Source organism: Pantherophis guttatus, chromosome 1, assembly GCF_059756535.1.
Source record: "Pantherophis guttatus breed Tessera chromosome 1, ASM5975653v1, whole genome shotgun sequence".
Classification (NCBI taxonomy): Eukaryota; Metazoa; Chordata; class Lepidosauria; order Squamata; family Colubridae; genus Pantherophis; species Pantherophis guttatus.
In genome coordinates, this window is record NC_142063.1 from 230,981,854 (window position 1) to 230,994,408 (window position 12,555).

At 37.6% G+C, this 12,555-nt stretch overlaps 1 protein-coding gene across 4 annotated transcripts in view; it reads right to left on the reverse strand.

The window, feature by feature from the left end:
* COL12A1 (collagen type XII alpha 1 chain) overlaps nucleotides 1-12,555 on the reverse strand; it is a 130,918-nt gene that overhangs the window by 94,375 nt on the left and 23,988 nt on the right. For all 4 annotated transcript variants that reach the window (XM_087882534.1, XM_034431890.3, XM_034431891.3 and 1 more), the window contains 4 exons: nucleotides 11,679-11,852; nucleotides 10,067-10,357; nucleotides 6,221-6,823; nucleotides 2,537-2,809 (listed from right to left, as the gene is read on the reverse strand). In XM_087882534.1, coding sequence (XP_087738660.1) covers nucleotides 2,537-2,809; nucleotides 6,221-6,823; nucleotides 10,067-10,357; nucleotides 11,679-11,852 — 1,341 coding nt within the window. The remainder of the gene's footprint in view (nucleotides 1-2,536; nucleotides 2,810-6,220; nucleotides 6,824-10,066; nucleotides 10,358-11,678; nucleotides 11,853-12,555) is intronic.

Consider the following 12,555-nt stretch of genomic DNA (forward strand, 5'->3'; position numbering starts at 1 on the left):
GTTATACAATCGTATTATTCTGTTCATGCTTTAACACTTTTTGTCAGTGCATTCTAAAAACCTAACAGTAAGATGTATAAAGAGTTTAATACAAATATCAACATGCAAGGATTAATAAGGTATAGATGACAAAGAGGAGTGAATGTTCAGATAAAAATTTAATGTAAAATAGTTTCTGTTATCACATGGAGTTATTTTTCAAATTATCCTTATATATTCTATAGTCCTGTGAATGTTAAATTGCTTTATCATAACGATGCCCAAATTAAATACATACATACACACACGTCTCAGGTACAATGTATTATCTTTAAAATAAGGAATTATTACCCAAGAACTTTAAATATATATTAGAACCATAATCCTCTTCTTTCTATTCACAGTCTAATTTAAAATTTTATTCTTTTTTATTCTTGTATGCATATTTATTTTATTGACAAATGTATTTATTTCAAACAAATGCACTTTCTTTGAAATAAATCCATTATATATTGTTCCATGTCTTTCTTCCATTCATAAGGCAATGGGAAAGTTTGCTGCCATTTCTCACTTAACAATATATTTCTCCTCGGCTTCCAGTTGGCACCGCCTGACGTCGTGGACGGTCTTTTTGGACCGCCAGCCTCGCGATTCCGTTCGAGCCGTTCTGACAGCGCTAATCAGCTGTCAGACAGCTTAAAAACCTCTCCTTCGGGAGAAGATGGAGAGGAGAGCTGGTGGGCGAGGGTAGAGCTCCCCGGGAGCCCCTGGAGTAATTCCAGGGGCTTGGAGGGTGAGAGCTCCCCGTTGAGCCCACTGAAGCGCCGGATCCGTGGTGACTCTGTTTAAACGGAGCCAGACGCCGGCGACCGACTCTGCTGCCAAGAAGATCAACTGATTTCAAAAAGCAGACAGAACGGAAGCAGGAGAACAAGCTTTTGCAAGTATATGCTTAACTCCTGGGATACATTGTTTCTATTTGATTTTGCTGAGCTGGAGCTGGAAATGGCGTCTTTGTTGTGGATGTGAAAGTGAAAGTAGGAAATGAAAGTGCTTGTTAATAGACTTGTGCTCAGAGATTGGATTTAAACTGCTGGATTTGAGAGCTGGGTCTAGAAAAGACTATCTTGCTTGATAAACTACAAATAAATCTGAGAAAGCTGTTTGAGAGACTTTATGGCTCTGAAAAGAAAAATTCTTTTAAAATAATATGGCTTCCAAGGAAGGAGTTTCTGAAAGTGGAGGCTCTTTAATGGCGTCAGAAATGACACAGAGAACTGAAACACAGAGCCAGGAGGCTTTTTTTAGAGACCTTGCAGAATTTATAAAGGAAGCCATGAATAACCAAATTGAAATTATTAATAACTTTACAGCAATCATGGAACAAAAATTTACAGAACTGGTGGAGGATAAAAAAGCAACTGAGGATGTTTTTGAAGGAAAGCATAATGACAATGTAGGAGACATTTTGATCAAGACAGAGAAGCTGGAACTGGCTGACCCTCAAGTATCTTCAAATCTTCTTCCTGCCCTTTTGGAATTAACTGACAGAACTTTTCAAAAATATAATTTGGAACAGAAAGAAGAAGAAACTGATTAGCTCTACGAGGTTTCGGAGGATTTGGCAGAGGCTTTCATACAATTAATTGAAATGCAGCAACTGGATTTTTCTTTGCAAACTGATCGAGTTAATTCTTTGTTCTATGAACTGACTGTCTATACAAGCAAGAAGAGTTGATATGGGGGCTCTAAACCAGAGGAAATGGTTTTGAGAAAGGGACAAGTCTTAAAGATACATCAACCCCCCGTTAAAATTCAAAACCTCCTCAAAATAAAAGAAGGAGGGAGGAAGAAAGATTGGAAAAAATACAGAAAGAAAGGAAGAAGGGAAGATTAATTTGTTCTGGTCTAATTTGATGTATTAATGATTAACTACAATGATTAACTAAATGAATTGAGAGTTCAATGAATGATTAATTAAGGTTTAGTTATTGTTAAAAATATTTGAATATTGAGAACAAAAGCAGGAGGAATAGCCAAATGATTAAGTATGTATTATCTAGTGTTTGTTATTGGTTTTTTTAAAAAAAATTCTTAGAGCTAAAGGATTATATGTTATTTTGTGTTTAAAGGGGGGTTGATGAATAATCTGTAGAAGGGGAGTTAAGGGGTCTAGGGAGTTTTAATGTTTTGCATTAATTTAGCATATTTTAGCGTATGTTTGGTAAAACCTATACCCTGTTTTTCTTCTGGGAAGTCGGGGGAGGGGGGAGGAAAGGGGGGGTTGCACAAATGTTTAATTAGATAAGTGATTTGTTTGATTTGTTTGAATTTTAAAAATAATAAAAAATTCTTTTTTCAAAAAAAAACCCAATATATTTCTCCTCATGTGACCTCTTAACTATTATCTGGACACAATAAAATTGGAATTCATACATAATTAACTCTCAACTGCTGGGGTTGTTCAGGAGCAACCACTGTAACTTGGTAAGAAAGATTTGGATCTCTATATTAGGGTTCAAAGAGAAGAACAGAATCAAGGCAACAGGAAAGATACCTTCTAAAGTTGTTTCGTTCCCATCCAGTGGAGGTCCATCACCATCTTCATATTCTGCGATCACACTGACAGAATATGTAGTTTTTGGTAGTAAATTAGTAAGGACTGTGTTAGTAACTGGAGCACGTACAGTAACACTGACTTCCTCTCCACCAAGAGCCTCTTTATACTTGATAAGGTAAAACAAAACATTTTCTCCTGCTGGAGACCAGGTAACTTTGAAACTGTTAGAAGTAACTTCAGAAAATTCCAAGTTCCTTGCAGGTAAGTGAGCTGTTAAAAAATAACAGTTTAGTAAGCAAAGCACAATTAGATAAATGTTTTAAATTCCAGAGATATGTGGTGAAAAACTTGAATTCCCTATGTAGTAAAGTCTATATGGGGAAAAATGTGATTTCTCTGTGTCAGGCGTGTCAAACTCAAGGCCCACGGACCGAACCCGGGGTTCTTAGATCTGGCTCACAGGGCCGCTCTGGAAACAGCAAAGGTGCCCATGGTGCCTCTGCCAGCGAAAACAGAGCTCGTGAGGGCCGTGTGCGGCAGAGGGTTGCAAGAGGCCATCCCATCCAAAAACGGAGATTGGGAGCCCATTTTCGCTGGCAGAGCACTCGGGCCACCACAGGCACCCCCGACACAAGTGACGTACAGCTGGCCACGCCCACCCGAGATCCAACACAACCCTTATGCGGCCCTCAACAAAATTGAGTTTGACGCCCCTGCTTTATGTAGTAAAGTCTTGTTGAGCTTGCTTGCTAAACTACCCACAGAGTAATATTTACTATGAAAGAGGCACAGCATATTTTACTTAAATAAATAACAGTAAACCCCCCCTTCCCCCACAAAAAAATCCAATTATTTGAAACCAACAGTAGCACAGTAATGAAGAATCAAACCAGCTAGCACAGTGCTAATATGAATCTATACAATTCTGATTTCAAATCAAAGAAGATAATAGTAAGATTTAAATAGTAACAATTTAATTGGAGAAGGAGGACAGGAAAACTCTCATCCAGAGCCTGCTCTTCTGTCACTTGGCTAGGTGTCTTTGGTAGCTAAGCCTGAAGGTCATAGAATAACAGAGTTGGAAGAAGCATTTAGGCCACCAAGTCCAACCCTTTATTCAGTGCCAAGGATAAAATTTAAAGCCTCCTCAATAGATGTCTGATTATTTTGTACGTGAACACCTAGAGGGGAAGGTGAGCCCATTATTTCCCTGAGAAAATGGCTTCACTCTCAAACTATTCCTACCGCCTTCTAGAAACTTAAATCATATTACTCCACACCCTGCCCTCTGGACTATAAAGAACAGGTAAAGAAGTATTTACTTTCTTTTGTGTGATATGCCTTCTGGAATTTAGAGGGTGCTGCTATATTCCATTCTCCACACCCAATCTTCTTTTCTCAAAACTCAGCACACCTAGCTCCTTCAGTCTGTTTTCTAGTCTCCTGATAATTCTCATTACCTCTCTGAACTCCATCTCAGTTTCCTTGTATCTTTAAAGTGGAGTGCCCAGAATCAGGCAAAATACCCAAACAGAGGTTTGGCCAAACTAGAATGCAATAGAATGATTGTAACTTATCACTTGAAAGCTATATTTTAGCTGAGGCAACCTAAAACTGCATTTGTCTTTTGGCTGTCGGTTCACACCACAGACTCCACATCTACTGCACAGGCAACATTAATAACAACTTATGTATTTATTTCACTTATAGGTCTCCAAATCAACCATAGACTCATGCTGCTTTATAACAAAAATCAGCAATAAAAACAGTCAGAGAACAGAACCAAAGTTAAAACATCCACATTAAAGTATAAAATAAAAATAGAACCTACTTATCAAAATGTAAAAAACACACAAATATAATAAATATACTAATTCCAATACTACTTAAACACCATCTTCATTGTCAAAATCACCATTAGTCAATTGCAAAAGGCAGTTTTGCTTGGAACAGCTTCCATCCTGCAATGATACCTTTATTTAATACCAACAAACATCCACCTCTGTCTATTCCAACTCTTTGAAAAGCAGTAAATAGGTGGATAAAAATGCCAAATCCAGTCTAAACATCTGACTACACAATAAACCAATAATAATAATTTACTTGGAACAGCATAAATTAAATTAAAATTAAAAATTATTTTATTTGTTTTTTCTAAAGATAGTATCATGAATCCTATTAAATCTCCATCATGGAGATGATTTTTCCACTCATAGAACATTCCTTCCAACTGAAGGATAATAATATTAACTGAGTTACCCAAACTGAACCTTTTAGGTATTTCATACTAGAGTTAACATACCAAAATTAATCCCCACTGGTTTCTATGGCAAAGATCCATTGAGTTAAAAAGTTTTTTTGTTTTTTTTTTCATATAGTCAGTGCAAAGTGGAGGATTTGCCATTTGTATACACAATCCAATTCCATTTAGGAATATTCTATAAAATCTTATTTTCTTCAAGGTGGTATCAAGTTGCAGCCCTGAGGCCTTGCAAATGCCAGCAGCTGCCTCATTTGGGCACCCCTCATCAGCAGTGAGAGGAAGGAGATGGCACAGATCAGCTGGGGTGGGGTGGGAGGCAGAATGCAGAGCAATCAAAGGGATTGGGATGATGGAGAGATAGTCAGGTCGAAGGAGGTGAAACACATGCTGTGTTTGCAAATGCAGGCAGGTTGCCAAGCGCCCAAATTTTGATCACTTGACCATAGGGATACTGCAGATTTGACTCCAAGGACCATCCGTAACTACTATTTGTTCAATGCCACTGTAACTTCAAATAGTTGGTAATTAAGCATAGACTACCTGTAAATTGCTCTATTAATTCCCCCCCACCTTTCCTTTCCATGCTTAATTTTTGACTCTTTTAAATGATACCATTCAATATTTCAAAAACATTACTGACCAAAATATAATGTTTTCCCCATTTTTATTTACGGAGAGGGTTATTTATGATTGGTTGGGAACACATCTGATTGCACATAGTAATTTTCCCCGTAGCTCCATACAGCTTAGCTTTTAAGTTCTCGTGTCATCTGACAATGACTTTCACCCATTGCTAGAAAAAGAAACAAACCTAAAACAAGTCATGAGTTATTTTAGGTTTGTTTATCAGAGGAACATGATCAGAAGTCATCGCCAGAAAGCACCTTAAACTTTAAACAAGCTTTTGGTGAGCTACATAGAGATGTGGAAGGTATCCAATAGATATGATCAAATAATGTTCACAACAATCCATAAACTGTGCTTTAAGCATTTAATTTCCCTCAGAGTAGTAGTAAAGCATGCTGCTATTTATCTTTTGTTCCCGCTCTTCAGTAAGTATTTTCATCACACAGGTCTACATCAGTGGTGGGTTTCAAATTTTTTTACTACCGGTTCTATGGGCTTGGTGGGCATGGCAGGGGAAGTATACTGTAAAATCTTCAATCCCACCCCACTCCAGGGGATCGATACTGTAAAATCTCCATTCCCTCCCCAATCCAGGGAAGGTTACTGCAAAATCCCCATTTCCTCCCGATCAGCAGAGACTTGGGAGGCAGAGAATAGATGGGGGCAGGGCCAGTCAGAATTTTTACTACCAGTTCCCCGAACTACTCAAAATTTCCGCTACCGGTTCTCCAGAACTGGTCAGAACCTGCTGAAACCCACCTCTGGTCTATGTGGAAAGAACCACCGCCTACCTTTTCTTTTAATCACTTCAAGTTCCTGTTCAATTTGCAAACAGACGGACTGTGTAAGTTCAAGTGATATTTTCTGAAAAGCATCAAAATCCTCCACAGTGTAGACATGGGTTTCTGCAGGGGGTGTAGCAATTGCTTCCAACTCAGACCGTACAGCATCCTTAACACCGACTGCAAATATCTCTACATTTGCGTTCCTCAGTTTTATGGCTGGGTCTTTAAAAGCATCGGATGATTTTCCGTCAGTAATGAGAATCATGACTCTTGCCACATTTGGTCTTGCACCCCTGCTTGGGATGAGGACTTTTTCCCTTACATAGGTCATAGCTTTGCCTGTGTTGGTAGATCCACCTCTGTAAGGGAAGGTGTTAATAGCTCGAATTATATCGTAAATTCTGTTGAATTTGTTCAAAGGAAATTCCGTATATGGATCCCTGCTGTACTGCACAAGGCTTATTTGGACTTTTTCAGGTGAAATCTCGAAGCTTTTAACGAACACTTCTAAAAATGCTTTCACTTTAGCAAAATTGGCAATACCAATACTGTAGGAGCCATCAACCAAAAGCACAATATCGGCTTTTACATCTATTCCTTGTGCGCATTCTGTAAAAAGAAATAGGGTATTTAGTATCAATATAGTATTTTAGAAGGGAAAAAATGCAACGTTTGTTTCTTTCACCTGGCTTTTAAAATGACAACATTGTTTTTTTTCTAGGTCTTCATATGTCATCGACTGTATTCCATTAATATTACAATGCTACTGTAAATACGTATTTGACACTTTAACCACTTTTGATTTTTCTGGAACGTAACAGTATGTAGTTGTCGCTGTTTGTTAGAAAGTAAGAACTCTTAAATTATCTGAAATACAGGTGGTCCTCAACTTATGCCCATAATTGGGACCAAAATTTCTGTTGCTAAGCATGGTGGTGGTTGACTGAGTCACGACCAATTTTACAACTCTTTTTGCTACAGCTGTTAAGTGAATCACAGCAGTTGTTAAGCAAACCACATGAAACTTCCCCCACTGATTTTGCTTGTTAAAGCTGGGAAGGTAAAATGGCGACCAGTGTGATTTGCTTGCCGACAAATGACCCCAGGGTGCTGCAATGTCGTAAATACATGCCATTTGCCAAACGCTCGAATTTTGATCACATGCCCATGGGTACACTGTGACAAGTCACTTTTTCCAGTGAGATTATAACTTCACACAGTCACTAAACGAATGGTTGTAAGTCGAGGACTACCTGTATATATATTCCAGCATCCCGTTTCCAACAGCGCAGAATTAATTCAATGAAGAAGAAAAAAAGAGAAAATATCACAGGCTGTGTGAAGGAAACTCACAAGAGAACCATCACAGCTCAACTGCTAAGCACAACCTATGGCCCTTTCCTATTGTTTGTATGATTACACAGTCTAGATCAGCGGTCTCCAACCTTAGCAGCTTTAAGACTTGTGGACTTCAACTCCCAGAATTCCACAGCCAGCAAAGTTTCTGGGAGTTGAAGTCCATAAGTCTTAAAAGTTGCCAAGGTTGGAGACCCCTGGTCTAGATTCAAAGGGCAAAAGGCAATTTGGAATGTAGGTGGGTATGCACATAACAACTGTCTGAACCTCTTTAAATTTAAGGCATGTCTTCCTGTAACTGGGAAGAAAAAGATGCTATTTCTTTAAGGGGTTGCCAACAGGTAACCCACACAATCCCAAATCAGCTATTCTCCTTCAAATCTTGTTCACTGCACACACTTATCACAGGGTGCGTAGCAACAGATTGAACAGTTGGCAGGTAAGAGTTTGTATTGAAGGTGAACTCGCATATTCTTTCAAAGATGCAGCTGCTGGTAGATGTTTTTAGCTGATCGAGGTTGGGATATGATAACAGGCAGGAGAATTTTCGGCTATTTCATTTCCATTTCAGATTGGACGCTCCAAAATTAAATAATTACATCTGTGAGCATATCTCCCTTGCAGTGCCAAAAAGTAATCCACTGTTATAATGAGAATCCATTTTTACAATATATAAGAAGCCTGATTCAGAACAGGGCTGCAGAAGAGTGCCAAACAGCTTAAACTCAGGGTCTCAATTAAGTTCCTTGATGTTACTGTAAACAACCAAAAGGAAGTTATATTTATTTTTATTTATTTATCTTACACTTTTCTAGCCCACTGCAATCAGAAGAGTCTTGGCAGCTTCCATAGAATATGAGCTGGTACTAGGCAGAACAGTTCTAAGAATTTCCGTTCAAAAGCAAATCTCTCTTCACTTGGATTCTTGTAAGATATAACTGAACAGGCATTAACTTAACTTTTTCAGTAGGTCTTAAATTAATTCTTACCAAAAGTATGCTTATTTGTTTTCTGGATGAAATTTCAGTAAATTGGTTTTAAGCCAAGAAGTTACAATTATGTTGTTATGATTTGCTTTGCAAAAGTATCTCTTTGCATTTTGCTAAGTTGAGAAGAGAGCTAGCTGTTCCCTGTGTTGGAAAATCTTCCTGGTGGGGGAGGGGGGCCAGAGACTTTTCAAGTAAGGAGTTGCCCATATGCTCACAGCTGAAATTGTAAGGCTTATGGAGACTGTTGGCCTGAGAGCAGGGGAACAAGCTTCAAACTACTGCTTGCCGAACTTGTATACTTTCTTAAGTGTGAAAATTTATTTTGAGAATTACTTTCAGTCCTTGGATTGCTAAGACTCTAGAACGCTCGTTTTTGTTCATGATCTTCAATCTGAATGTTAAAAAGCCTGGGAGGTCCAAGCATAGGTCCTCTATGACTTTGGAGAGTCCAGTGTTGATTTTCTGTTACTCACTGGTAACTTCCCCACCTTTCTGTCTTCCAGGGTTTCTACCACACTCTGCTTGGATCTATTTCTTTCCAATCTAAACGAGATTGGAGTAAGAGATGTTCCATAGCGAGAGGAAAATAACAGGCAGAGGTCACAGCCAATCAACCACATTAAAATACTTTCAAAAGAGCCGTCTGTTTGTGTATATAAGGAGCCTGTTTAAGACCTGACAAGCATAAAGGTCTTTGTTTACAGCCAAAGCTAAAAAGGATCAAAACCAGTTCACAGTGACCAGAGGAAAGAAGGTGTGCCCACAAAAGGCAAAAATGGTCAATAGGTTTTAGGAAGCTCAAAACTTCTGTAACCACATTATTATTGAAGTGTGCAGCAAACGAGGAAAAAGCCTCTTTAAAAGCAGAACAGTTAAAAAGCTGTCCCAGCTTGTGATTTTGGGTGAGACAAAAGCAACATCATGAGGACATGGTACACACACACAAAAAAAAAAAAAACCAGTTATGGGAATACATTTGCACCTTAAATAGAGGGATGTGAGAGAGCCCTAAATTTCCTGACATTTATCTTTTACTTCAAACATAGGTTGGGCCTTGACTCATTCTTTATACAACTGTGTATATTCTTTTTTATTGACTATAGCACCATCACCGTATTTTGTAGAGTCAACTCCATAAATTCATTGTAACACATATTCTAATTTATTAAAACTTAATTTACCTTCGACACTTTTTACGCTGGTCCTTTTTGACTCTATAAACACTTATTAAAATTGCTATTGTGACAGTTTGGGTGTAGGCCTCAATAGGCCATAAGAATTGAATAGGTTCTTTTCCCCAAGAATGGAATTGCCCATCCACGATGAAGAAGGTTTTATTTATTTCTTGTTTCATTTCAGAATGCTGGGTCTCAAATGTTTTTATCAGCTTATCAAAAATCCATGCAACAAGCTTTTTAAAAAATTTATTATTTTTCTCTGTAGTATTGTAATTTTGCATGACTTGGCCATTGACATACAATAGATCATTTCAATGACAATGACTCACCAGTTCGAACTTTCACTGGCTGTGTTTTTTTCATTATAGACACTGGTTCACTTGAAGTCAGTCCTTTCATGGAATACACATTAATTTGGTATTCTGTGTCTGCTAAAAGATCTTTTACATTAAAAGCAGTAGTTTGTGGTCCCACGTTCATTGAGAATTGTTTGGCATCAGGTATCATTGGAATAATATCCACCTTATAACCAGTTATGTCACTAGGAGATGGATCCCAAGTGATTTTGATAGATCTTGATGAGATTTGTGAGGCTGCCAAATTTGAAGGAGGTTCTAAAGCTGTAAAATGAACAAAAATGCAGCCATAAATACGTCCTCCTTGAGCAAAGAGATTAATGCTAAATATACCTACCCCCAAAATAGTCCATGGGTAAATAAATACTAGAGCAAATGATATTATTTTTCTAGTCAATCTGATTATAGAATTTATCTATCAGCTGAATGAAAGTTACAAATAAATGTAGACTAATGATGACTATTTATTGTCCTATACAGATGGAAAGACATTAGAACATCATAGATGGTGAAAAAGAAGTCAGCCTCTCTGTATTTACTCAGAAGTTAGCAATGCTGAGTTCAGTGCAACTTATTCCCAAGAAAACAATCCTGACTACTTAACACATCTTCATAAAGTTCAATTAAACACAATGGGACTTAATTCTGAGCAGATATGCATGGAACTGTAGTAATATAATAATAATAATAATCTTTCACTGGTCTCTTTGTCTGCATAATTAAAAGGAACCCTCCTTGGCTGATCATTAAGTTTAATCGCTGCCACATGGCTTTCTAAATGAGTATAAATTTGGAAAGTGAATATACAAATCCCAGAAAGAAACAAAAAACTTCCAATTGGATATTTTCAGGAATGATATTCAACCACTTTTTTTTTTTTGCTAGCTGACTGGCCTGAAGACAATGGTATTGTATTCAGTGGTACCAGAAGCCAATGAGATATCAAGTGCAGCTACAATGGACACATTGCACCTATCCCATTTCTGACAGAAGTAATCCACAAGTGTGATCAATCCCAGTCCCATACCTAGACTTGAAACCTCACTGGAAGTGGTCCAGAAAATCTATACCCTCCAGGATTCTCTGTAACTGTAGCGCAACCTCAATTACCTTCCCTAAAAAAGGCTGGATACAGAACAAAAAGTATCCAATATGGTTGGGTTCATTGATGGTTTCCTTAATGGCACTGTGGTCAGAGATCAACTGAAGAAACCAACCAACCACTGAGCATGATAAATTAAGTTTCAAAACCAGTCAAGGTTTTGAAATTAATCTGGGTTAATTTAAAATTAAAGCTAATTAAGTGGTATGATTATTCTACTGTATTTAATTATTTTTCCCTACAATAGGTAACAAATATTATATAATTGTTATATATTTTAAAAACTTCAGGCAGACTTGGAGCCTCAAGATCTACCTTACCTTACTCTTTCAAAAGTGCTTTATGGGAGACCAAATCCTCTTTGCCTGGTTAACCAGAAATATTAGTCAGGAAAAAGAAAGCGATACTTTTGCTGTCCCATTATTACAGATATATATTTATCTAAGGATGAAGTTAATTACAGTGATACTTCAAAAAAAATACCTTCTTCTCCGCTAACCAAGTCACCCAACTGTTCATCAACTCCCGAGCACACCTGTGAGACAATTTCATTCTGAATATCCGCAATGCCATCAAAGTTGGCCACATTAAAAACATGATTCAACGAAGGTTGGGATGCCATTAACTTCAGCTCTTTGGCATCTGCAGCTTTGATTCCTAGAAAATGGTAGAGATAGCAATACTAAACAAGTTTGTCCAATCATGCGGCACATAGTCGTTCTTGTATTTGAGACTATCCATTTCACATTGTGGTGGGAATTCCAAGACAGAAAACCTGACTCCCACTTCTGTCTTTTTCCTATATTTATTTATTTGTATAATTTATTTGCCACCCATCTTGTATCCAAATGACTCTGGGTGGCTCCATTACTCTTGATATAATGAAAGTTTTCTATATCAATACTTCAAACTCCCTGTCATTGCTGAGATAAAATGTCCACTACTCTTATTTTCCCAGTTTGACTGTACGATGATTTATACTGGGAAATGAAACAATCTCTTATTGTTTTCTCAGCCCACAAATTGTTAGATACAGTTCTTCTCTTTATTGTACATGGACATCCATAGCCATGCAGCAACAGGACTGTATTGTACTACCATTATACTAAATCTGCACAGTAGATTAAGAGAAGAGCACGACTGTAGAAAAATACATTTTTTTGCCTTTTGGGCAATCAGGTTTAAACTATTTATTCAGCAAAGCAATGTTTTAAAGCATTCTACTTTTGTTGATATTACTGAAATTATATAAAATAAAAGTATTTGGAGATTATTTTAATCTCTCTAAAGGATCCTTTTATGGTATACTTGGCATTCTAACTTCTAGAAACTATTAGTTATAGTTTCATGGGGGAAGTGC